Below are 27,777 nucleotides of genomic sequence, written 5' to 3' on the forward strand. Positions count from 1 at the left end.
GAGTGAGTCCAGCCAAGATCAGCTAAACCACCCAGCCAACCCACAGAGTTATGAACTAAATAATTACTTAGGCTTTTAAGCCTCTATGTTTCAGTGGATTTGTTATGCAGCAACAACCCTCCACTGGGCAGAGGGTCTGGGATCTGAACAGAAGAGCATCTGACTTCCACCCCAGTGAATTCTCTCATATCCTGAGCATACTGTAGCCTGGCCAATGCAATACCTTCCTGCTGAAAAGCCCCATATGTAGCATCTTCATTAGATTGTGGGATTGGTCTGGGTTCAAAACCCACTTTCCTTTGCAGGTTACTGGGCATTATGTTAACTGCAAACAATGCCAACTGCCTCACAGAGACACCAGGAAGGTAAAATGAAATAGTACATCTAAAGTGTCCACAGTTGGACTTCCCTGGTGGTCCAGTGGTTGAGAATCTGCCTGGCAGTACAGGGCACACGGATTCAATCCCTGGTCCGGTAAGATTCTGCATGCCACAGGGCAGTTAAGCCTATGTGCCACAACTGCTGAGCCTGAGTCTAGAGCCCTCGAGCCACAGTTACTGAGCCCACGTGCTGCAACTACTGAAGCCCATGAGCCTAGAGCCCAAGCTCCACAACAAGAGAAGCCACCACAATAAGAAGCCCTTGCATCCCAACTACAGAGTAGCCCCTACTTGCTACAACTAGAGAACACCTATGGATAGCAATGAAGACCTGGTGGAACCAAAATTAAATACATAAATAGAAAAAGAAAAGAGGAAAAATAAAACAGTGTCTAGAGTTTAGCAGGCCCTAAAGTTTCCTGGAAGATGAAAGCTTACAATGGGTCCAAAATTTCTTGATAACTCAAATAGAGTTTTACTTTTCAGTGTTGATGTTCAACCAACTGACATTTTTAGGAATGGTTATCTCTTCTTAGAGATACTGACTTTTTATATACTTGTAACTCTTAGTTCTACAAGAATGCAGAATGTTTTTTCCCAATTTAAGCTTTTTTCTAGATCAATATTTCGCAAAGTAAAGTCTATAGGTCATTTACATAAGAGTCACCAGCTGCCTGTCAAATGAAGATTCATGGCCTCATTCCAGACCTACAGAATGAGACATTCATTACTGGGAGCAGGGTCTAGAATCTACATTTTAATCAAATTCCCCAATAATTTCAATGCATATTAAATTTCCTCTGCTATGACTTTAAAAACAGGATGCATTGCATTTTCTCACTGTAGTATTGGTTTCTGGGTGTTCCCCTGGGGTCATTTGTGTCCTAAGATTTTAGGTCAAAAAAGATACACTAGCACATTTTTCAGAAGTAGTGTTGACATGAACACTAACTTTATGGTGGAAATAGAGTACACACCAATGAATGAACCAACCCAGATGACACCATGATTTTTCTAAGTGTATCAACATTTCACTCTTTGAAAAAATACTGGGAAATTAGTTTTTTCTGTTTTTCATTTTGTTTTTTTTTTGCTTTGCATTTATAATCTTTATATATGGACTTACACCAGATACAGAAATAGGGGAGCAGAATAGTGGAGAGGGCATTTACAAATATACTAACTTGTTTTTACTGTTGTTATCAATAACATTATTATTTTCACAAAGCATTCTCTAATAGGAATAGGAGATGACCCTAAATGGACTTTGAAAGTTTGTTCAGTCTGAACTACCTTCAAGTAGAAATGTTTTTGTTCACCTTCTGAAGTAGCCCTTAGAGGGAATAGTGGGAGTATTTTACTAGGGCTAAACTAAATTCTCAGGTTCACCTAGCTCTAGTTAAAAGTTTGAAGTGTCTTGGTTTGATGTCTTTTTGGCCGATCTGTTTCATGGTATCATGTTTCTTTAGAAGACTTTCTCACCAAAAGTAGAAAAAGGAAAATAATAACAGAAGGAAACTACTTCAAAAAGTAGTGTTGGAAGTCTATTCCTCTTCAGATGACACCAGTGCTTAGAACTTTTGACTCAAAGCTCTTCATTTCCTACAAATACTTTTTTTCCACTGTTCCAAAGGTAGAAGAAGCTCTGAATGGCAAAAATTCTGTGCTTTTTAAAAACCTGCTGGATAACTTCTCATCTCTAAGAGTACTGAAGTTTTGTCATACCAGACTGTGTATAACAAATCACAAAACATATGCATAAAGAAATCTAGACTCTTCTAATTGTGCCAATCCATGGGTAAAAAACTTACTTCTGGAGCCACACAGCTGTTGAAATCAGTCATATTTACAATTTTTACAAATGAGTTTATTTTAATAAAAACAAGGTACCCTGTGAACATGATCTCTAAACAGATTTATGTGGGTTGGCACAATCTGCTATGCTAAACATATATTCATATTGCTTAGGTCTGCAACCAGTTTTTTCTTCTTTGAGTGATGATAACAGTCTTGCTTTGTACAAGGATACCAAATAATTGGCAGCAATTCAGCTAAGGACACTGTTCTCAGCACTGAGCTATTGAAATTGTTTTCCTGGACAGAACTGCCCTCTGGGCATGGCCCTAAATTGGGAGAACTCTGGGCTGCTGGCACTAGGCAGTGAACCAGGCAGACAGCTTATAGAGAGAAGGTGACTATAAATTGATGCTAAAGAAGAGGGGGAGGGGGAGGAGGAGTGGGAGAAAAGAGAGAAGGGGGGAAAGGGAGGGAGAGAGAGAGGGGAAGAGAGAGAGAAAGGTAAGATTTATATTCATTAATTCATACCCTTAAAGGGGTCTCTTGATGTATTTCTCCTTGATCTTTCTGACTGCTCACCTTGCTTGATGTTTTTATGCTCAACGTTTTTTGCTTAGTTACTAAACTGTAATCTCCTTGAAGACAGAAACGTTGCCTGATTCAGCTTTTCAGCTTCCACAGTGCCTGGCATACACTGGTACTCAAAAACCTAGTTGTTAAATGCTCAACAAAAGATTAATTTCCCTATCTGAAGCATTTCATTTCCTCAGATAAATCCTAAGCAGGTCTCGGGGGCACAGTACTGCCCCCTAGGGGGCATATTGAAATTTTGTGGGGGCATGTTTTGTATTGCAGTTCTCATACTGGTGCCAGATTTTCCCACAGTGAAAAATATTTTCGGATTTTTATTGAAACTAGTATAACACTTAAAAACACATTGCTTTTGCTTATTTCACCTTTATATTATTAGACAATTACAGTTGGTTTCTTGTACGTAGTTTACATGTCAATAAATTGAATTCCAGGAGAGTAATGTTAAATTTTTGCTTTGTTGCATACATGGTGTGGACTATGGCAGAATTGAATGCCTACTTTTACAAGATTAATCTTTGCTTGCTTCTGCTTCCACAAGTTCTGGGGTTCTAAGACGAACCGTATAAGTAAAAAGAAGCTGGTGTACATTGATTTCAACCATCAAGCTTTCGCTTTAAGCAACTGCATGTTTTGGGATTAATGTGGCTCAGCGGAGCGCTGCTGTCAAAGCACAGAGGGTCCAGGACTGGGGTGGCGGCGGGGAATGAACACTAAGCTACCAGAGAGTTCTCACACGTCCTGGTCCGTGAATCTGAGCCGACTAGCTTGAGGGTGAGCCGTTTCTCTTTGCTTTGGTCTGTACTTTTCTCCATTTTAAAAACGATGTGGGGGGGCGGAGGGAAGGAGGGAGGTGGGGAGGGGCCATTTTCCCCAAAGCCTGGGTCCCTCGCTGCGGGGCTGGTTCCCATTGAAGCTGTCGGGATTTGACGACCACAGCTTGAAAAGAAAGCCCTTCAGAAGAGTGACTCGTGAGAAGGCAAAGGAGGGCTTTCGAGAGCAGAGGGTGGCTTGGTCTTGAACTGCAGTTCCAAGTGAGGTTGAACCGAACTTTCGGTGTCCGGCGGTGGAGGGGCGGCTTTTGGCCGAATAGGAGGCAAGTGGAGGCGGGGCGGCAATTGACAGGAGGTGGGGCTTCGGGCTAGAACCAAGAAGGGTCTCAGGAAGGCGGGGCTTCTATTGACAGTGGGCGGGGCTCCCGCCGAAAGGGGCGGGGCTTGGGGTAATATTGCCACCAAGTGGAGCTCTTGATGACAAGGGGCGTTTCTCGCCATGCAGCGGTGATGGCACTAGGAAGGCGGAGCGCCCAGGGGGCGGGGCCACAACTGGCAGAAGGCGAGGTGCCTTCTGGATTGACCTGAATGAAGACCAGGCTTCTGCCAATAGCAGGCGGAGCTATCACCGGCAAGGGGGCGGGGCCGCTTCAAGACCTGGGGAAGGCGGGGCTTCTGTTGACAGGGGGTGGAGCTTCCGTAGACGGGGGCGGGGCTTCTGTTGACAGAGGGGCGGGGCGGCTCCCTACCTCCCGCCGTGCGCCAATCCTGGGGGCAGAGACCCGGGTCGAACCCCAGGGGAGCAGCAGGGTCCCAGGGTAGGGACCCAGGCGCGGAGCGGGGTGGGGGCGCGCGGAGGGTGCGCGCGCGGGAGGGCCCCGCCTCGGCCGGCTCTTCCCCTCCCCCTCCCGCCCCCGGTCGGCTGCTGGGGCGCGCGCCTCGCCTCGCACCCCCACCCCCGACTCTGCGCTCCGCCGGGTCCGCCGCGCTGCCGAAGCAGTGAGCCGGCCCACCGAGCGGTTCCGGGTATAGGGTTCACAGGTCAGAGTTGACTCCCTGAAAAGTGCAGCCGGTTTGAAATGCAAGATGGCGGCGGCGGGGCTCTGAGAGGCGCGGCGGCTCCTGCAGGTAGCGGCCCGAGCGGGCTCCGCGACGAGCGGCCCAGGGAGTCCGGGGCTACGGGTGGGAACCAGCAGCGCAGAGCTCCCGGCCGGCGAGGCGGGCCGGGAAGGCGAGCGGCACGCGGGCAGGACGGAGGAGGGCGGCCCCGGGGCAGAGCCCCCGGGGGGCTGAGCGCGCTCAGAACGGCGGATGGCAGGACGGACCAGCGCGGGGCGTCCGAGGGGCAAGGACCGGGCCTGCCTGGGCCGGGATCGCCGTCGGGGGACAGACCCCGAGCTTCCTTTGCGTTCTCGGGGTCTATGCGGCCGTGGAAGGAGCTGGGGGTGGGCTCTGTAAGGAAAAATTTCAGCCCGCCTGCCTACGAGAGGACTGAGCAACTTGGGATTGAGTGAGAACGGGGTCTCCTTAGAAGAGGGGCAGGCGCCGCAGGAATGGACCACGCCAGCAGTGTTGAGGATCCTAGGGGAGGGAGATCGGGAGTCCTGACCTGCTGGGGCATGTGGCCTCGTAGGGACTCATTCTCCCTGAGAGGAGAGATTCTCTTGCTGGAGCTGAGCGCACTGGCATTGGGGTTGGAGCCAAAAAAAACCCTTCGGGGAGAGGCTGTACCCCACTTCAGGGAAGGCTGGGCATCCATTTCAGGGCAAGACTCAGAGTTGAGTCCTTAGCTATATTATGTTTTGAAGAAGCCCTGGGACTTAAGGAGAAGTTGATGAAAGAGAATGGAAATGTTATCCGTCCCTTTCAGGAGGGAGACTGGGAAGCTGACCACGGACTGCTGCGAGCCTTAGGGCCTGAAGGGAACAAGCTCCTGACCTTTGCGGGGAATGAGAGGCTAGGAAAGAGCTCCGAGAGGAAGGGGGTCAAATGGCAGGAAAGAAGAGCCCTGGTGGATGCCCTTTCCCTGTGTATTTACACCAAAGTTCTAGAGAAAGGGACTTAAAATTATTTGTTCCAATACATCCCTCCCCATCTCTCTGTGGGTAACAGGGAAAAGCAGAACCCCGAGAAGAAAAAGGTTCCATTGCATATCCTTAGTTTAGGTTAGGGAAGGATCAAACTCTCTGGCAGGGCTTCAGTGAGAGATTCGGGATAGGAGGATTAAGAAGCGGGAAAGGGGATGGATAGAGGAGGGATGTGGGGAAGAGATTGGGCAGAGCGGGAATGCCACAGCGCTTTTCTGTCATCTCACTCCAGCTGTAAAGAAAAACATGAGAAGGGGCTCATCTTTGCTGGGAGAAAACATGTCTGGAACACTACTGATAGAGAATTTGCATGTAACATGTTTAAGTTGGGATTCCATGTAACGTGAAAGGAAGAAGCAGTTCTTTTGGAGAGTGAGAGTTTATCTGAAAAGGGAAAATCACAGGATTGAGAAACAGTGGTTCCCAGTGAGGGAGGGAGAAGCAGCTTCATCCCAGGAACAGTGACTATTTTGTTGGGTTGGAGTGTTTGTGTGTGCCTAACCTGCAGGCACGCACCTTAAGATTCTCTGGTATTGATCATTGTTTCTCAGTCTTTGTCTGAAAGCTTTAACTTATATGGTGCTGTGCGAAAAAGCTGTGCCTTGCTTCTGTGCCTTGCAAGCTGTGCCTTGCTTCTGAAAAATTATCCTGAAAAAGTCGTTTGTTTTTATGCCAGTTGGTGAGGGTGACGGAATTTGGTTTTAACAGGGATATTGACCCTAGCACATTCTTAGATTAAAAAAAAAAAAAAAGTCTTGAGTAGCAGTTCTGACTCTTGATTTTAAGCAAAAGAAATGTAAGTGCTGCCAGAAACAGTAATGTAGTGCTGTTGTAACAGGATGTAAAAGAAAAAACGGCTTTCATGAGTATTTTTTTCCTCTCAGTTTTTCCCCCCTTTCTCTAAGCATTTTAGGGCTAAGCAGACTAATTTTGTTCAAAGTAAGTTGTAAAAAACCTTGGGTCCTTTCATTATAGAATTGATAGTGTTTCATTTATCAGTAACTCTCTTTGTAGAGGAATCTCTTCAGATGGTTTCTTTAGTGATAGGATTAAAATCAGAAAAAAGAATTTTAAGATTTCTTGAACCATTCTAGTATTTTTAAAAGAGCTTTAACATCTTCAACAGAAATGTTTTTTAAAACACCTTTCAAGTATAAACTAGTTTAGAGCTGCTCATTTGGAACATTATTATTCATGTGTGCTGTTCTTTGGTTTCCCCAAGGTGCATGTAGGTCTAGTTTTACATTCAGTTCTGAACAGATTAGGCTGGGTGAACCAGAAAGGCATTGCTGCCAGATGGTTTCAAAATATGGTAAGGCTGAAAACATAAATGTTCCTGTGCTGGTGAGCTCTCCTTAGACGTCACTCCAATCAAGTGAGTTGATTATCTCACTGGACTGGAGGACAGTTCATGAATGATGTCCAACTATTTCACCTTTAATGATACTTCTAAGTTCTTTTTTTCAATAAATGTGAATTAAGTTTTGCAATTCTTTATGTCGTTTTGTTGTTATTGTTCTTTGGGGGGTTTACAGTTCTTTTGTTAGTAGTTGAGGTGGCTCACTTTGGAGCTTTTTTCCCTATTATATTTTACATTGATACTGAAAGGAGATATTATGACATACTATACATTTTCTTTCTTGTAATGTTAAATTGGCAAAAAAATGTGATATTTGAGACCTAGTTTGCTTTCAGTTATTGCTTTATACTTAAATAGAAGTACTCCTAAAATTACTAAAATAATTTCAAGTGTAGCTTAGGAAATAACCTTTTTATGTACATTACAGCATTATGGATTTGGACTCAAAAGACTTCTTATTTGAATATTAACAGTGTAGAAATTTCAGTGCCTAAGCTAGTTTTTAATCTAATCGTATTCAATCAATTCAGGGAGATGTCCAGAACTATCTATTGCACTGTTTGTAGTAATAGTCAGTATGGCACATTAATTTGTATGTTTAAATTTTTTCTGACTTAAAATCCTCTTAAATCATTCTGTGTAATTTCAAAAGTAACTTGAATTACATTTATTTGAAGGGAAAAAACTATGGTACTAGCCTTTAATCCTTAATATTATTGTATCCTGTTGCTCAAATATAGTCATAGTGGTAAGTAACAAGATTTGTATGACTGAAGCTGCTGATTTAGATTACCAATCAGGATATACACATTTGCATTTATATTTTGGAGTTTTGTATTTTATACAGTTAATTTATTTTTAAAGCAAATACTTAGGTAAGTTTTTATGTAGGTTGCCAGGTTTTAGTCTTAAAGGGTACTTGATCTTTGCAGTTTATATAATCAGTATCCTGTAATGTATTTAAAAGTTATAAACATGGTCTTATGTACCTTTGGTCTAAACAAATAAGTGATATACTTTGGAAAAAGAAGTATGTGTGAGCAAATTAAGAATGACATTTATTCAAGGGAGTCAAAATTGAATAAATCATTTTTTATGCAGGATTTTTGTTTTCAGCTTTGAAATTTAGATTTAAAAATCATTATCAAACCTTATCTAAAAAATTAAAACATTAAAGTAGATATATCATATACATATTTATCATTTAAAATAAAATAACTTTGTCATTAAATTTTAGTGTTTTAATATTTCTCTTAGTATTTCTGGCTTCCTTTTTCCCCTTCCTAAAGGTCTTTCTTTTTTTGTTGTTGTGAAGAATGCAAGGACATAGGAGTATTCTGATATTTCTAAGCACTTCACTAATAATTATGTTTTTCTTCTTTATTCCCTTTACCTTTGAATATTGTAAAAAAAAAAAGTTTGTTAAAACTTGGCTGGACTTGTACTATACTTGGGGGGGTGGTGAAAAAAGAACAATTTCTCTTTTTACTATGTTAAGATTATTTATATCAAAAGCTTGTTCATTCTATGAAACACCCCTTAAATGAGTCATATATTAATGATTCATCTTGAGGCTTAGATTAGAGAAAATATGTGTATGTTGGGGTTGAAGGCATAAATTATGATTGATCAATGTCCACCTGTTAAAGCCAGCTTATTCTAACACTGCTTAATATGCCCAAAGCTATGAAATGGAAAATAAAATTGTTTTGTGGACTTTGTTTCAGCATTTAGGAAATTGTGTGTATGTGTGATGGGAACTCTTAGGATTCAGTCTTTTGACCACTTTCATATACATACAACAGTGTTAATTATATCTATCATGTTATACAGTATATCCTTAGTACTTACTTAATGGCTCAGCAGGTAGAGAATACACCCATAATGCAGGAGCCCAGAAGATGGGGGTTCGATCCCTGAGTCAGGAATATCCCCTGGAGAAGGAAATGGTAACCCACTCCAGTACTCTTTGCTGGAGAATTCCATGGACAGAAGAGCCTGACAGGCCACAGTCCATGGAATCGAATAGAGTAAGACGCCACTGAGTACATGGCACATTTTAAAACTACAAGATTGTAGATTTTGACCACCTTCATCCAATTCCCCTCCCTGAGTTCCCTACCCTGACTCAACAACCACAAATCTGATCTTTTTTTCTATGGGTTTGTTTGTTTTTTGAAGTATAACTGACCCAGAACACTATGCCAATCTCCAAATTTAGCAAAATTGAAACAAAGACTTTCTTTGTTATATAACTCAAAAGTTATTACCCTAAATAAGAGTCATAAAAAGTCTAATTTGTAGGTATACCATGTGCCAGCAAATATTCCAGGCACTTTACATGTATTATTCCTTTCAATGCCTACAGCACCCCTATTAAGTAGATAATATCATTACTCCCATTTTACAGATAAGGGGGCTATGCCACAGAGAGGCTAAGTGGCTTATCTAAGATCACACAGCTGTTAAGTGACAGAACTGGGATTTGAATCCAGGCACTCTGATTCCAAAGCCCAAATCCTTCACATTTATTTCCTGTCCATCCTCTCCTGCCGAAATAACCAATCTGTTTTATTACATAATGTATATGGTCAAGATGACTTCTTTAATTTTTGAAGTTTAATCCCAAATTTTAAAAAGATACTTTGAATTAGAGAGGTGTCCTAAAGTAATCCCAGTATCAGAAACTGAAAAAACATCAGGTAAGTATGCTTTTCATCCAGAAATACTGAGGAACTCGTTTGTTGATTCTCTGCTTGCAGTGTGCATGTCTTGGCAGCTCTTCTCAGTAGACTCTCATTCGGTAAAACATCTTGCCATTACTGTGTGATTTAAGAACGGGTTCAAATAGGTTATCAATTTCCTATAATATGATTAATAATTCATTTTGGACAGTAACCTCCCTCCTTTTGGCAGCTGTTTCCTACCATTTCTTCTAGTCCACATCCTGTAGATGGCTGGCTAAGGAGCGTCCGAACAAGGAGACACCAGGAAATGACATTGTAGATCCTAGGCTACCAACAGCACAGGATTGCTCCACTGGGCCCACCAAGAAAATGCTCTTTTGCTTTTCATTGAAAACAGTGTAACTGTTCAGCCTAAGCTTTAACTTACCCTACGAGTATTTTAACTTACCCTACGAGTATTTTACTAAAGGACTGTGTTTACATAATTTCTTATCTTAAAAGGGCTCTTCATAACGTTGTGTGTCATAATAGCAGGAATCGAAAAGAAAAAGTGCTGAGGGAAATCACCCTACCTAATATTCATCCACTGTGGTTTACAGAACTTCAGGGCTTAAAGACAATAACAAAAATCCTTCAACTCTTCAAAAGCATGATTTACTGTTATTTAATATGACAAACAATGATAGTTTTTATTTAATTCTCCTGATTGGTTTACCTACTCTGAGTATTACCACAGCATTTTTAGACACAAATCTGAGTTTTCAGAGAATGATTTTCAGTTTGTACCATCTAACGTTTCATAATGCGCTGATTGAAAAACCATTTAGCAGTAACTTTCTTGCAAAAACAAACACCAGTCATTGTATCAGATATACCATATGTTTAGGAGTGGGGTACCACTAGTTTATTTAAGTAGTATTGGCTTGTTCCCAGCATTAATGATCCATTCCACTTATTACATAGTAAATTAGGATACAAGTATAAGCCTAGTGAGGCTTATACATAAACATATAAACACACAACTTCTCCTACCTCTTAAACTAAGTTGTCTTTCATAACTTGTATGGTACTAATTTTTTACAATTCTCAATTTCTTCATCTCAGCTTTCATATTATACCCTGCATATAGTCACATTTTGAAATTTTTTTTCACATTTTGAAAATCTATATTGAAATTCTGACTTGGTTGTTTTATAAACCAGTCCATTCTAAAGGAGATCAGTCCTGGGTGTTCTTTGGAAGGAATGATGCTAAAGCTGAAACTCCAGTACTTTGGCCACCTCATGCGAAGAGTTGACTCATTGGAGAAGACTCTGATACTGGGAGGGATTGGGGGCAGGAGAAGAAGGGGACGACAGAGGATGAGATGGCTGGATGGCATCACCGACTCGATGGACGTGAGTCTGAGTGAACTCTGGGAGTTGGTGATGGACAGGGAGGCCTGGCGTGCTGCAATTCATGGGGTCACAAAGAGTCGAACACAACTGAGCGACTGAAGTGAACTGAACTGAACTGAAAGATATTTTTAAGTTTTCAGTTTCACATATCTTACTGAGTTTGGCATTTTGATGATTCTTTTAAATTTTCTATGAGGAAATTAATTTTTTTAAGTTATATTTACTTTTTAAAAACCAAGGCATAGGATTAAAGTTTCCTAATAAGACTGAATCATATCTAGAATAGTAAAGTGATATTACTTTTTTTGTAGGTGATGGCAGATAGGTACTTTGGACCTGTTGGTAATGATGGCCTGAGCTAAACACCTCCTATTGAAGGGACACCCTTCCGTGTCAAAGAACAGAATGGGGAGGAGACTGTGGCAGGTATGTGTTCCATCCTTCTGTTGTGGTAAAACTTGGAGACAGAATGTGCTCAGCTAATATAGTGATACTATATTTGGCTAAAGTCTTAAAAGATTTCCTTTAAAAAGCAGCAGATATATTCTCAACTCTTTTTTAAGAAATGTACTTTCAAACTTTAAAAATGTAGGAGTATTGGCTGGTTTAATTTGAAAGGAAACAGCATCACACTTCTTAATAAATCTTTGTGGTATATTTAGAAGTGATTTTTCAATTAACATTTGCTGAAATCCACTGTGTATCAGGCACTGGACCTGTGGTAATCACAGTGGTAAACCAGACAAATGACGGTCAGGAGGGTAGGGACCTTTTGTGTGGGGAGATTTATCTAGAAATTTTACTGTTCTTTTTCTATATCCAGAAAAATGCTTCAAGACTTCAAGAACAGTTCCTGAAAACACATTTGCAGTATACAGATCTCTAATAATAGTTAATTACAATGATAAAATTTAAGATATTAATAATTAAATACTTTGATTTAGGTGAAGCATACCACTATTTAACTAGATTTGTACATAATTACTTTTATATTTTACTTACTTGATATAAATTGGCTTTTTGAGAAGAATTAGATTTCATACTATGCTATTGAAATACTTATACTTTAGTCCAGTTATTGCAGATGATCCCAGAAAGTACTAGGAAAGATTCCGTAACTATTAATGTGGTGGTTCACTTTCATTTTTGTGTTTTTTAATAAGTTGATATTACCAGTACGAATTACTGTTATCCTTCAAATTGAATTATTGTATCCAGAGTGAAATAGGTAGCTGTTACTTTATTTTGCAAATGGGAAAGATAATGGACAGATGAATGACTTTTCAGCCTTTCAGTGATAATGTCACTTGGAATCAAGAATAGCATTCTTGTGTTAGACTTCTGTGAAAGATTTAATACACTACCTTGAGAAAAGTAGGGGGAAATTACTTTCAGCCTAAAATAACTTTTGGATCATATCCACAAACTTTAGTAATAAAGATAAGATATTTCATTATATGACTAGTTTGTGTTTCACCATCAAATTATGTTACATACTTAACCTACATGCCAGTAGAAGGTACACCACCAGGATGTTAGTGGCCTAAAGATCTTTCAAAAAAACATTTCACTCCTCAAATCTGGGGTCAGAGCTTGCCTGGAGAAATCTGTCCAACTTAAAGGCTTCTAATCTTTATCGGCATTAAAATCAGCTTTCTCAGGGAGAAAAAACAGGTAGAGAGGATAGAGTTTCTAAGCCTCTAAGCTTCAATTAGTATTAGCAAAGGGATCTTCTGAAATTAGATTATCTTTGGCCACAGTTTCTTAGATGTTGTTACTTGGATCACATTCACTCCTGTCTGTATTCACCTCAGTACTTGAATTTGTATTATCTTGAGACCATTTTTGGCAATTTTATTGAAACTTGACTCTCAGGTAATGATTCCAGCTTACAGTAATTTACAAACTCTTGTTGTGGGTACAAATTTGGGTTGTCAGATTTCTCACTTAATTTTTTTTAAGAACTTGACTGTTATTTCTAAATATTTTAACATTAACGCTTTGAAAAATACCTCTACTATGTAAAGACCAAAAAAAATTGTAATTAAGAAAAGTATCCTCTTGGATACCTTTTAAAAAAAAGTGGTAGATATCCTTGTTTTCATTTGGATTCATTATTCTTTGTTCCTACCATTATTTCAGGCATTCTGTGATTTTGGTAGATTTGTAACTTTTAGTTTGAATACAAACACGTAGAAGTAAGTATTTTCAGCTGGCTAAACAGAACTCTGCCTCACAGAGCGAGAAGTGAAACTAAATTGAATACAGAGTCCTAAGAGTTCTCAGTGTATGTACGAATACAGATTTCAAAGGATTCTCAGTTTGTGTATTTTAGCAGCCTTAAAAACAGTTTATTTAGTTGGTAGTAGGTCAAAACTAACATGATACTTAAAAATTATAGTTATCTTCTAAAATCTTCTAAATGTTCTTTTTTGACCCAGAATTGGCATAAAAAAGAAAGTCTGTTTTTCTAAACATAAAATCTTACCAAAATAACATGCTTTTGTGGCTAACTAGGCCAATAAACTGTTAATCATTTAATTTAAAGTACAAGACAGCCAAAATGTAGAGGCCTAGAAATTCAGTGTAGCTATGGCCCTGTATAATTATAAAATTTTTAATGACTTTTTTTTTGTGCTAAGCATACAGTTCAAAACAATCCATTAACTTTTTAGAGTGTATTACATTGAGAACCTGTTTTTAAGTCTCTCTTAAAATATAGAACATCATTAAAATATAGTTTTCTCTTATAGAGAAATAATGGTTCTAAGTTCAGATTTGCACTTGTCTATCTTTATAAGAAGTATGCCATTTTCTCCTGAATTCCACCACAGAACTAATTCTTTGGAATGAATCTATCACCCTTGTTTTGTTTCTATATAGTCTACAAATTTAGATGTATACTATTCATACATAAAACTGATTTGTTACAATAGAATTACAGATAAATTGGTAAATATTCATTGAACATCCATTGCTATATTTTAATAAACAAAGTGTATTATATGAGAATGTTTTTGAGCATGTTTTAATATTTTAATGACTAAAGTAATTTTGTTAGTAAGGATTTTACCAGTGAAAACGAGCTCAGTTGTTTTGTGTAGCTCCTCAGTAAATGAGTGCTTAATGAAGGAAAATTGTGTGCTATAATACAAAATATAGATATATTTTAAAGCTTTTTTCCCCCAACAAATATTAGTAGGCACTGTGTTTGGCCCTGGGGGTATAGTGAAGAGCTAAACAGACATTCTTACCGATCCTGTAAGAAGAACTACTTTTAGCACTGCCCCAAAGTTTTATACTGTGGTGAAATAAATTTTGTTTCCATTAAATGCTTTTCTGCAGGGAAAATTTGATGTAATTCATGAATTAAGAATCATGAATTGATTAAGGGGCATCTGACCTTTAGGAGAAGAGCCAGTACACAGAACCATGGAAATTGGCTTGGCCTAAATCTATTCTCTGGAGACTAGGGGTGCTCTTGCGGACTCTTAGAATCAGTCCGATTTCTCTACCATGGGACAGCAGCCCTCCACAATGTCTAGAATACACCTGAATGCTATACATACTCAGAGATTCCTCCTCCCTCTGAAAAAACATTTAGGTAGCACGTGTTTTTGCTTTAAAAACAGAAGGTAAATTTTGTTTCCAGCTTGAGACAAATGACCACAAAAATAGTTTAGCCTGTTTGCAATTTTAAGGCCTTGAAGCTATTGTTTAGTTTTGTTTTTAGAATATTTACTCATTTATTTGGCTGCTCCCAGTCTTGCAGGATCTTTAATTGTGGCATGTGGGATCTATTTCCCTGACCAGGGATCGAACCTGGGCCCCCTGTGTTGGGAACATGGAGTCTTAGCCACTGGACCACCAAGGAAGTCCCTGTTTGTTGTATTTTCTAATCAAGCAATGTCATAACACTATTAAAGAAAATGTAAATACCACACACACCATAAAAATTTCACCCATAATCTCATGTGAAATTTTCATTTTTTAATGTTTTCATCTAGTCTTTGTCCACCATGCATATATATTCTCCCATAGTTATTTTATAGTCAGTATGCAGATTTTGTTCTGATTATTAAAAATTTAATAGTAAATGGATACTTTGCCATATTCTTTACTTTTTTGAATATCATTTTTAATGGCAGTATAATTGATTTGATTATTTTTTAACATCTTTCTCTACTGAAAGGTTAACTGAAAATGGTGTTCAAACATAATTATATTTACAGTGCTATATGCATATAGTGCATAATTTTTTTCTTTTATGGGCAGATTTCACTTTAATTATGTTTTAACTGCAGAGCCACCTAGGTCCTCAGTTGTGCAACTGGACTCTAACCCTCTTTTACAGGTAAATAGTGCAAGGTTTCCCAAATTGATTTTAAGCAGTTTTGAGTTGACCTTCAAAGAGAGGATGCCTATCAGCTAATAGTGATTTCTATATGGCAGTTTTCCTGTCCCAGCCCCATTACACCGTAATGAGATGTATTGAAACCGCATCATGGCAGTTCTTACTCTGCATTTTTACCCCTTTTGCTTTTACATTCAATTTGTGTGCTTTGTCATCTGATTAAGCTGCATGAGAGATAGAAAGAAAGAGAATAATAGTATATAAATGGTATTTATTCATTCCCCAGATAATTTTTCAGGGACTGGAACATAGCGTTAATTAGGCACCTACTGTATACTAGTGTGTGTGAAGTGTTTTTATTTGATCAGTATCTGAGGTGGGATACCTCTGTTTATTTTCTCCAGGGCAGCCTTCTCTGCTTCGTTTCTAGAAGCCTCCTGTAATGTGCTTATATAGTTCCCAGTCCCTCTTCTCATTGCATTGATCATAGTCATTCTAAGTAATTGCTTCAGCCTGTTTTCCTTGTTAACAGCTAGAACCTGGCAGACCAGAGACTATCTGTCCTGGTGGCTGCTGTAACCTAGTGCCCAACACAGCGCCTGGCACATGGTTGACCTTCAACAAGTAGTTGCTCAGTGGATTTGTTGAACTGAAGAATCTTGGTTTTATAGATGAGAAAGCTGAGGTTGATACTGGGCAGCTTTTCCAGTCACCTAACTACTGAGTACAGAGGAGACTCTAAAACCTGTGGTTCTAGCCTTTACCACAAAGCCTCTGTGAATTTATTCCCTTGGGTGGGTTTCTTCTTCCATGAAGAATGGGAAGATTGTACTGAGGTCCCTGCTTCCCCTCAAATTATGACTATAAAATAAGGACCACGAGGCTGCCTTTATTTGTGCTTGGATTTATTTTCAGGTTGTATACATAATAATAGAATTGAGCCACGGGGCCAAATCTTGAGGCACTTTCGGAAATTCTCAGTCTCCCTTTAGAAATATGTTAAATAATGTATTGATTATGGTTTTGTTAGCAAAAGATGGGCAGTTTTAGGAGGAAAGAGTATTTCCCACGTCTATGTAGTTGCGTATAGAAGTAACCCAGGTTGAGACAACTTAGGACACCCAGGATAATCAGATTTTTAGTCTTTTACATTACTGAGGATTTTTTTAAAGTCTTTCTTTTAAGTAACTTATTTATAGTTTTAAAATTATACATTTAGTGTAAAATTTTAAAGTAAATTTAATTTATAATTTAAAATTTTCAAATTCCTCAAAAACCAATGCTTTCAAAGGGAAAAAGCACAGCTGTATGTGTATATCATTAGGTTATAATATATGCATATTTTATTATTTTCATGACTTTAGAAAAAATACTCTGAAAATTGTATATCTGTTTCAGTTCTTACAAACTGACCTTTCTGAGCTAGTGAGCTATAAGGAAAAGAAATAAAAGTAACAACTTGGTAGCATATTCCTATATTTATACTAGATAGGATGAAAAGTAAGTTTAACCCAAGAACTACAAAACCAGAATAATAAAAGTATCTTAGCTCCTCAAGTTTCTCTTCTGTATCTCTCATTAGTAGGGGCTACTCTATCCTATCCCAGGGTGCTCCAAGCCTGTCTTTTACAGTGAAACAGCCTAAAAGGACACATTAAATTCACTTTAGGTATCACATTTCATGGCGTAGCACTGGCAAGCTGAGGGTTTCTGATGACACTATTCATGTTTTTAAAGCAAAGGCTTCAGACACATCTCAGAACCCATCAGAGGTGAAAGCAGGGACTGTGGGGTCCATGGATGGGGTCAGGAGTTAGTTTAGCTCCTCTGCTTCTCCAGTCAGATAGCTATATTCTTTGATCAGTTTTATACTTGGGCTCCTCATAGAATTTTGTTTGAAGAAAGGGCTTTCTTGCTTATAACAAAAAGTTTCAAAACCACCGCTTCAAGAAATACAGTTTCGAGAAAAACTCCTGCATTAAGACTTTTAGCTCTTAATATACCCCATCTAAATATCATCTAAGGTTCTGGGAGAATAAGTCAGAAAGCAGCTTACTCCCCTGCCTTTCAGTAGTTCTCCTTAACTGTCAGAGATGTGGGTGATGCTCATTTGTTACTCTTCCACTTACTTAAAGCTATTTGAAGAAATCCTTGTTTCTAATGAGAAAAAAAAGATCAAAAATAGTAGTGTTCCCTATTAAATTGAATAGGAAAGATGGAATTATCTTAGTTTATAGCAGTTAGTCAAGAAATCATTTAAATCTCAGTGATAGATTTATGTTCCCTTAGAAATCAAAGATTTTTTTATAGAAAAAACAACACCACTTTTAAAAATTCATTTTATTTTGGAGTATAAGGCTTCTCTGGTGTCTCAGTGGTGAAGAATCCACCTGCAGTGCAGGAGACAGGGGTTCAGTCCCTGGGTTGGAAAGATCCCCTGGAGGAGGATATGGCAATCCACTCCAATATTCTTGCCTGGGAAATCCCATGGACAGAGGAGCCTGGCGGGCTACAGTCCATGGGGTCACAAAAGAGTCAGATACCACTTAGCAACTAAACAACAATAGTTTCTTCACAATGTTGTGTTAGTTTCTATGGTACAGCAAAGTGTATCAGCCATACATATACATGTACCCCTCTTTTTTGGATTTCTTTCCCATTGAGGTCACCACAGAGTCCTGAGTGGAGTTCTCTGTGCTGTATAGTATGCTCTCATTAGCTATATATTTTATACATAATATCAATAGTGTATATTTGTCAAGCCCAATTTCCCAATCCATCCTACCCCTGCCAGCAATGACAGTTTTGAGAGTGGGTTTTGGACTGTTGATATTACTATTATTACTAAACTGATGCTCTTTATTTTGTAATATGGGAAATCAGAGAACAAGAGACAATTAGTCCAACTTTCTGTCTGTTGCTTGGATGCGTCAAATGGAAATGTAGTATGATTTGAATAATCCTAGTAAAAAGGATCTTAGCACCTTCAAAGGTGCACGATATTCTCTCTTTGGACAGCTCTGTTTCCTACAAATGTTTCTCCTTTTACTGAGTCATGGAGACCTAGTTTTGCTTTGTAATCATTGACATAAACTTTTTCTCCTCAGTTCAGCTAGGACAAGGACTATGTTAGTAAATGAAAATAGTTCCTTTGTGGTAGAAAATAAGTGATACTATTTATTGTATTCATTTTCATTTGTTTTAAACTTTAGAAGCACACCAACTTTAACCGATTTAGCATCAAAATTTTAACTATTTTGGGTGCAAAAGTATTAAAATGTATTTGTATGAAAAAATTTCTCTTTTTCTTGATGATTCAACATTTTTCTTGTGAATTTTAGCTTTATTCTCTATAGTGATGCCTTTAGGGCATTTTGAGTTTTATAGGACTCTTTTTCTGTTCATTCTGGTTCAGGTTGGAAGTAGCATTTGCGGGGGAGGGGGGGTGGGAGGGGGCCATGCCACTCGGCTTGCAGGATCTTAGTTCCCCAACCAGGGGTTGAACCTAAGCCATGACAGTGAAAGCACTGAATCCTAACCACTAGACCACTAGGGAACCCTATTTCAGGTTAATAAGCTTTTAGTGAGTCCTTACTGCCAGCCTTCTTTTTTCTTTTTTTTTAATCAAAGATTTTTTATTTGTCTATGGCTGCACTGGGTCTTTGTTGCTGCATGCAGGCTTTCTCCAGTTGCAATGTATGGGCTTTTCATTGCAGTAGCTTCTCCTGGTGTGGAGCATGGGCTCTAGGCACAAGGGCTTCAGTAGTTGTGGGTCCTGGGCTCCAGAGCACAGGCTCACTAGTTGTGGTTCTCAGGCTTAGTTGTCCTGTGGTATGTGGGATCTTCCAGGACCAGAGATTGAACCTGTGTCCCCTGCATTGGTAGGCAGGTTCTTTACCACTGAACCACGAGGGAAACCCCCTTCCAGGCTTCTGTATACCACAGATACAGAAATGAATGAGAAGTCAGTCAAGACAACTCAGCTGAGAGAGCTAGATTGAAGGTATAAAGGAAACTGGCTCCATCCAGAGTTTCAAGAGCTTTGTTATGTCTCAGTAAAGCTATTCCTTTAAAAAAGAAAAAGAAAATAAAGAGACTGGAGGTTTCACGACAGAAATGCAACATTCCTCTGGTGCAATACAGTAAGTGATAGCCTAGAAAATAAACCGGGAAGGAGGTTGGCCCAAGCTAAGGCTGATCTATAGGACGGATCTGAGAGATCGTCATACCCAGTGTGTGCACAAACAAGTGTCCATACACAAGGAATGGCCTGCATGGAGTCCCTGGAACAGCAATCATTTCTGCTCTGTGCCTAAGACATAAGGAAATAGGAGTCAGGAGAGAGATGGTAGAAAATTGAGGTTGCAGCCAAGCATGGAGGGAGCTACATGGGGCCTTAGAAGTCTGAACTTCATTCTTTCAGCATTAGGGACCCATTAGAAGCTTTGAGTCAGGAAACATAATATGATTAGACATGTTTTACAAATTCTGATAGCATTGTGGAGAATGATGAAGATAATATTTCTGAAACCTTGATCGTTCATATTCTACCTTTGCTGCTTTTGCCATACTTGGGCATGCTTTTGGAATGGTAAGACAGCCCAGGACGAAGAACAGGGCATAACTGATGGACTGAACTCCTTATACACTTAGTGGTCATAGTTTTGAGTATCTGTGGCTGCTTTTTATAGTTTTAAAGTTCCTCCCCTGTTAACAGATTATCATTTCACATTGAGGGTGCCTGCCAAAGGAGACACTTTCTTCCCCTTCCCTTCCGATATATAGCCGGCTGGCTGAAAAATCCAAATACACACAAGCCTGCGGGCTGACCCATCAGGTACAGTACATGACCATCAGTGAGCTGGCTTGGAGACATCTGTTTTGATCCTCTGAGAAATTTTTTTCTGGTTCTAGTTTTATTCTACATCTTTACAGCTGAGCTCTCCAACAACTTCATGTAAGTGAAATAGAGCTATAATTGTTGAAAAGATCATAACCACTCATTTTAAAACATTTTTTAATTTATCTTAATATAGGTGATTGGAGTTGTGCTTCAAAAATTTCAGCAGTTCTGCAGTATTTTATTTGCCAACCATAAGCTCTTTACTTGATTGCACCATGAAAAAGCTGCTAATGAGACTCGCTGAGCACAAAGACAGACTTGAAGAACCAAAAGCCATTGTTTTCAAATGAAGGATACTGAACAGTTTTAAACCCCAATGCTTTTTAATCACCACTGAGATTTCCCCCCCATAACATCAGAATGGCAAGCAGGCGAAAATCTACAACACCCTGCATGGTCCTTGCCAGTGAACAGGATCCAGACCTCGAGTTGGTATCAGATTTGGACGAAGGTCCGCCTGTACTTACACCTATAGAAAACACCAGAACAGAGAGTGTCTCAAGTGATGAAGAAGTTCATGAGTCCGTGGATTCTGACAATCAGCAAAATAAAAAAGTTGAAGGTGGCTATGAATGTAAATACTGTACTTTCCAAACTCCAGATCTAAATATGTTTACTTTTCATGTGGATTCAGAACATCCCAATGTAGTGCTAAATTCATCCTATGTTTGTGTTGAATGCAATTTTCTTACCAAAAGGTATGATGCACTTTCTGAGCATAATCTGAAATATCACCCAGGAGAAGAGAATTTTAAGTTGACTATGGTAAAACGAAATAACCAGACAATCTTTGAACAAACAATAAATGATCTGACTTTTGATGGTAGTTTTGTTAAGGAGGAGAATTCAGAGCAAGCTGAATCTACAGAAGTTTCTTCTTCAGGAATATCTATCAGTAAAACTCCTATCATGAAAATGATGAAAAATAAAGTGGAGAACAAACGGATTACAGTTCATCGTAATTCAACTGAGGATGTCCCGGAAGAGAAAGAGAATGAAATCAAACCAGACCGTGAAGAAACTGTGGAAAATCCAAGCTCTTCAGCTTCTGAATCAAATGCAAGTACTTCTGTTGTAAACAGAATCCACCCACATGCTGCCAGCACGGTTGTAGCCCCGGCAGCAGTTCTTCCTGGGTTAGCACAGGTGATCACGGCAGTATCAGCTCAGCAGAATTCCAGTTTGATTCCCAAAGTCCTAATCCCTGTTAATAGCATTCCTACCTACAATGCTGCATTGGATAACAACCCCCTTTTGCTTAACACCTACAGCAAATTCCCTTATCCAACAATGTCAGAGATAACTGTTCTTTCTGCTCAAGCAAAATATACAGAGGAACAGATCAAGATATGGTTTTCAGCCCAACGTCTAAAACACGGTGTTAGCTGGACTCCCGAGGAAGTAGAGGAGGCAAGAAGGAAACAATTCAACGGAACAGTACACACTGTACCTCAGACCATAACTGTCATTCCTACCCACATCTCTGCGGGGAGTAATGGTTTACCATCCATCTTACAGACATGCCAAATAGTTGGCCAGCCGGGTCTGGTCCTCACACAAGTAGGTGGCACGAACACCTTGCCAGTAACAGCACCTATAGCCTTGACAGTGGCAGGGGTTCCAAATCAAACGAATGTACAGAAAAGTCAGGTCCCCGCTACTCAGCCAACCGCAGAAACCAAGCCAGCAACAGCAGCAGTCCCCTCCTCTCACCTGGTCAAACACGAAGCCACGTTGGCAAACCCTGATTCATTTGGCAATCGGGCTAAAAAGACTAAAGAGCAGCTGGCAGAATTAAAAGTCAGCTACCTGAAGAATCAGTTTCCCCATGATGCTGAAATTATCAGACTGATGAAAATCACAGGACTGACCAAAGGAGAGATTAAAAAATGGTTTAGTGACACAAGGTACAACCAGAGAAATTCAAAGAGTAATCAGTGCTTACATCTCAACAATGACTCCTCTGCCACTATCATCATAGACTCTAGCGATGAAACCACAGAATCCCCAGCTGTTGTGACTTCACAGCAGAAACAGTCCTGGAATCCTCTTCCCGACTTTACTCCCCAGAAGTTTAAAGAGAAGACAGCAGAGCAGCTTCGTGCCCTGCAGGCAAGTTTTCTCAACAGCTCCGTACTTACAGAAGAAGAACTAAATAGGTTAAGAGCGCAAACCAAACTCACCAGAAGGGAAATTGATGCTTGGTTTACAGAGAAGAAATCAAAAGCTTTAAAGGAAGAGAAAGTGGAAGCAGAGGAAAGCAATGCAGGTAGTTCCAAAGAAGAAGCTGGAGAAACTTCTCCTGGAGATGAATCTAGTGCACCTAAGTCAGGGAGTGCTGGCAAGATATGTAAGAAAACACCCGAGCAGCTGCACATGCTTAAGAGTGCGTTTGTCCGAACACAGTGGCCGTCGCCAGAAGAGTATGACAAGCTGGCTGAAGAAAGCGGGCTTGCTAGAACAGACATAGTTAGTTGGTTTGGGGACACCCGTTATGCTTGGAAAAATGGAAACTTAAAATGGTACTACTACTATCAAAGCGCCAATTCAAGTAGCATGAATGGTCTGTCTTCTCTTAGGAAAAGGGGGAGAGGGAGACCAAAAGGCAGGGGGAGAGGAAGACCTCGTGGGCGGCCCAGAGGAGGCAAGAGAATGAGCAACTGGGACCGGGGGCCGTCCCTCATCAAATTTAAAACTGGAACTGCAATACTTAAGGATTATTACCTGAAGCACAAATTTCTTAATGAGCAAGACCTCGATGAACTTGTTAACAGATCACATATGGGTTACGAGCAGGTCAGAGAATGGTTTGCCGAAAGACAGAGAAGATCCGAGTTAGGTATAGAATTATTTGAGGAAAACGAGGAGGAAGATGAAGTTATTGATGATCAGGAAGAGGAGGAAGAAGAAACAGATGACAGTGACACTTGGGAACCCCCACGACATGTGAAGCGGAAGCTTTCTAAATCAGATGACTGAAATGTAAGTTTTTAATCTGAGTGTATATTCACCGACCACATACATTTAGAACAGCCATCTTATATCTGTCATCTTCACCTTTGACAGTGTTTTTCTAAAGTAGTTTCTCTGATGCCCAATAAGAGGGCTCGGTGCCATGAGTGTAGCCCAAGGGATACATGATTATCATGTGTAGCCTGATTTTATGTTGATTATGTTTATTATATAGAGTTTAATGTTGCCTGAATTATTTATTTTTTTATGTGAAATATTTTTTTGCTTTGTTCTAAGGGAAAGTTACCCATTCTCCAAGAAGGAAGATTGGTGGCGGGTTGGAGATTAGCACATACTAAAGATAGCTAAAATGTATATATTTCTTGCAAGCCTCCTTCACTAAAGCTTCACTTTTTGCTTATTTAAGGAAAGAATTAAAAAATGAAAACTAAAAAGAGGGGGGAAGTATACTGAAGGAAAGACTTATCACAGGGGTGAGAATTGCTCAGTTTTAGGGAACTAGGTGATTTTTCTATTAAAAGCCAAAGATCTGTTTTAAGCAATATTTAATTTCATGTTCACTTAGGTGGCATCTGTCTTTGAAAACTGTGATATAAATTGTTTTAGAGATCAGTGGTAAATAACAGATTTGATACTAACTCAGTTGCCTAAAATGTCTTTTCATTACTTAATGTAAAACAAACCTGCCACCAGCAAAAGCACATCAGTAAGTTAAAAATATCTCTCTGTAGGCATAAAAGTGCAAGAAAATGTGCTTTAAATTTGGAAGGTTTGGCACGTTCCTTGAATCTTAATTCTATTATAGATTGGATTAATTAAAATTTCACTGTAGCTGCAAATCAGATACCTGATTTGGAATTAGAATTTCAATTCTGAATACTTTCAGAATTCAGTAGCATAGTTTGTTTCTTTTCTGCTCTCTGGTTTGACGTGTTCTCGGATAAGTCTATACTTCTCAAAAAATAGTGTAGTTGTCATGAAGTATTTTGATCTGTCCATCAGTAATCCAAAAGCATCTTGTTGACAGAAATCATTGCAGTATTTTCAAATAGCAGGGGAGGGAAAAAAGACCCTCCTCATATGAACATATTTACTTATTTCCATAGCTTTTTGCATCTCTACCCCATCCTCTACTTTTATGCTCTGTTCTGCACAGAATTTCCTTAATTTCCCCACACCTTCCTTCATGGTTTTATTAATTTTAACAGTTATTTATAGAGAGCTTAGTAAGTACCAGGCACTATTCTTATTGCTTAGCAGTCTTTTTCCAGATTTTCTTTCATTAATAGTTTTTTTTTTCAGACAGAAAAATGCACATATTTTAGAATGAATCTCATTCCAAGTTTTAGAGCATAAATGTATCCTTATGAGTCACAAGAAGTTAAGCAGTCTTGTATGGCTATATCCTGATACACCGACCTCCATTTCCTTACGTCAGAAACCTTCAGGACAGGCTTGCTTCTAACATAGATGCAGAAAATATTTTTAACAGGCTTTTTTTATTGCTAAACATAAGAATGTACACTCAGCCAAGATTACATCAACAGATTTGTTGCTGCAGTGAATTGTTGTTGTTGTGTTGTAGTAACCTCTGCGGTGATTTTGGAGGGAGTTAGAATCTTATTCTAAAAATAATGTGAACTTTTTTCTACAGCGTAGTTTGACCTTACTTTTAAGTTTGTGGATGGTTCTTAAATTATATATGAATATGCTAATGAACACTATCATCAGAAGATTCACACAAAGCCATGGTTTTCAAAAAAGTTGTATAATGTACATTTACCTGACTTTTGTGGTACATACATTGGCATGCCCTGCTTTTAAAATATGCAGAAGTCTAAAACTATAAAACCCATTAATCAGCAAGTTATCATTGGCTTAACTGAATAATTTTTCATCTTATGAAATGATACACCATAAATTTCATTTAAATACTTCTTCATTTAAGTATGGTTTATTTACAAATAAAGGTAACCAAAACCTTTCCAAAATAGTTACAGAAAAAAGTGGTAAAAATATATCTGTTTTGCACAAGCTAGCCCTGTGTATAAATAGAAAAGAATGTAAGTCTTTAGATTTCATAGTCTGTTTATTATAAATATAGTACTTATTTTACTAACCCTATAGTAAATAGGATTTACTATATATTGTATCACATATATTATAATCCTATGAATTTTTTTAAATAAATTATTACATGTAGGTGAAAAATGTCTATAAGCAAATCTGGTATATGTAAAACATATACACTGGAGTTGCACAGAAAATCTACTGCATTATATGTTAATAATACATGTGGCAAGTGATCTCAGGATTAATAAGCGAATACAGAGGATGCATTTTAATGGCTAATATATGTCATTTTTGTTCCTAAAAGTGGAAAATGTTAAAATATGGTTATCTTAAAAAGTTTAGTTTTTTATTATCTTTTTCTTTTATAGCTGCCTAAAACGTTGGAGGAGAATCAATTCTTCAACTCCAGATGTCTGATTTACTGTGAATGGCCCAATCTTTGATGACATTGAAAACGTTTGGGGGCATATACAATCTCAAAAACTAGGATCCAATACCCAAAAGAAATGGAATTCAGTGTTGTGCCAAAGTTAAACTACTGCAAATGGTAGAAGTCCTGCAATGTACATAGAACACTAATTAAAAAACAACCTGTACAAATTCAGATTTTAATACAGTACATTTTTATTCTGATATGATGGAGACATTCTGATTCTTAGACTTTCTGAGGGAGTTTAATGACCACTAGAGCTTGTCCTCATATTTTTTTCAGCTTAATACTGTATGTCTCATAAGATGGGCCTTATTGCCTGTATTCTTTGATATGTGATTAAGCCTGTAGCTTTCAGTGACCAAACATTTTACAGAGTAGAAATTGTTAGAAGCAGGAAAAAGAAAAATCTGATTTATTTCTATATCTCATTTATCAGGCCCTGCACTAAGATTAAGAGTTGTGCATGGGTTTATATAATTTCAATGTAAGTAAAAAACTATTGACACATGTTGGAGCAAAGAGGTTTTGTGGTATCATTGGCGCTTAATGATTTGACCTTTCATTGAACACATTCATGGGTTCCACTATTACTATTTGTAATACTCCCTTACTGTTTTTCATTAGAAACTGAATTAGCTTTTTTTAAAACCGAACATAATCAGTACTGAAGAAGGGAAAGAAACTGGCATAGGAATTTCAAGAAGGTGAAACTCTGAAATAAACGTTGTACCAAAAATGTGAAAAGGAATCATGTAGTAAATATTAACTTACTCTTTTCTTACAATCATAGAGAAATCAGAAATGTTTGTACAGGTGTCAGATCAGAGCTTTCAAAAATTATCTTTCGGTGAAATTCTACTTTGTGTAACAGTTTCAGTGAATAAAGAAAAAAATTCTGAACTGATCAGAATGAGTTAAAATTTAGCTCTTCACTTAAGAGTTATGGGAGTGTTAACTGTTAACTCTTGCCATTTCAGGAGACTGAAAGTTCCTCCTAACTCATAAACTTTGTAAAGACCGGTGCTGTTTATTCGTGTTGAGAAGGATCCTTTTCTTTGTGGCTATAGGACCATTTTTCAAAATGTGCTTTCTTCATAGAAGAAATGTTCAGTTTCATTAGCTTTGGATTTTAAGATGTTTTTCTGAATGACCAGATGTAGTGGGCTTGGCCAGTTTATTTTATCTAATTTAATGAATAATAAATATTAAGCTCTTGTTTTTACCTTAATGTTTTGTCAGCTAATGAAAATGTTATGAAAAAGCCTTGACTATGCATGCTGCTTTCATTTTTATAAACTTTTCATTTTTAACTATAGCTTTATTAGTAATTCCAAAATGCTGCAATTTAGCTGATTTCTTCACTCAGACAGCTGGCTTTGTGGGTGGCTTTTTCATACTACTGTTAACTTTTTAAAGAGAAGCAATGTAAAGACTGTAACAATTTAATGCACTAAACTGTTCTTTCTTTTACATGTTTAAAAACTTCTTAAAGCACTCTGTATTATAAAGATTAAATTGCTCCCTTTTTTAAACCATTGCCAATGTGGTCTGAGTTTTGTTTGACAATAATTTTAATGTTTTCAAAATTTGAAATGTCAAGTATTGGAAATGAAACCTTTGAATATATTTATATTATGTTTCCCTTGCAATATGTTAATTTTTATAGCTGTAAATAGCTATTAGTAATTTTCCCCGTCTCTTTTATAGACTTGGCACTTTGCTCTGATGTTTGCTAGCTTTCAAATATATTTATTTGACAGAGCAAAGAACGTTTCTCTCCTGGTTGACTGTGTCCTTGAATACAAAATAAAAAATTAGCAGTGATTAGTAGTTTTCAGTGATTTTTTTCATTTTATTAACTGAATTTTTTAACATGGTAAAATATAGTAAAATTTGCCATTATATCCATTTTTAAGTGTACAGTTCAGTGGCATCAATTATCTACATAGTGTTGGGCAACCATTGCTAC

General features: G+C 38.5%; 1 protein-coding gene and 1 long non-coding RNA gene across 2 annotated transcripts; both read left to right on the forward strand.

The window, feature by feature from the left end:
* The first annotated feature begins 4,603 nt into the window (after positions 1 to 4,603).
* Positions 4,604 to 20,662, forward strand: LOC128059061 (uncharacterized). Its single transcript, XR_008200579.1, has 3 exons — positions 4,604 to 4,669; positions 11,384 to 11,498; positions 20,463 to 20,662. It is a non-coding gene; the product is annotated as an uncharacterized LOC128059061 (long non-coding RNA).
* A 27-nt stretch (positions 20,663 to 20,689) lies between these two features.
* On the forward strand, positions 20,690 to 26,515 carry ZHX1 (zinc fingers and homeoboxes 1). Its single transcript, XM_052651846.1, has 2 exons — positions 20,690 to 23,311; positions 25,744 to 26,515. Exon 1 carries the CDS (start codon positions 20,690 to 20,692, stop codon positions 23,306 to 23,308), a length of 2,619 nt encoding a protein of 872 aa, XP_052507806.1. The 3' UTR covers positions 23,309 to 23,311; positions 25,744 to 26,515.
* Positions 26,516 to 27,777: the final 1,262 nt, after the last annotated feature.

The sequence above is a fragment of the Budorcas taxicolor genome, chromosome 14 (assembly GCF_023091745.1).
Source record: "Budorcas taxicolor isolate Tak-1 chromosome 14, Takin1.1, whole genome shotgun sequence".
Classification (NCBI taxonomy): Eukaryota; Metazoa; Chordata; class Mammalia; order Artiodactyla; family Bovidae; genus Budorcas; species Budorcas taxicolor.

What these genes read in the sequence shown, in the direction of transcription:
- ZHX1 (XM_052651846.1), top strand. Translation starts at nt 20,690, where the DNA reads ATGGCAAGCAGGCGAAAATCTACAACACCCTGCATGGTCCTTGCCAGT.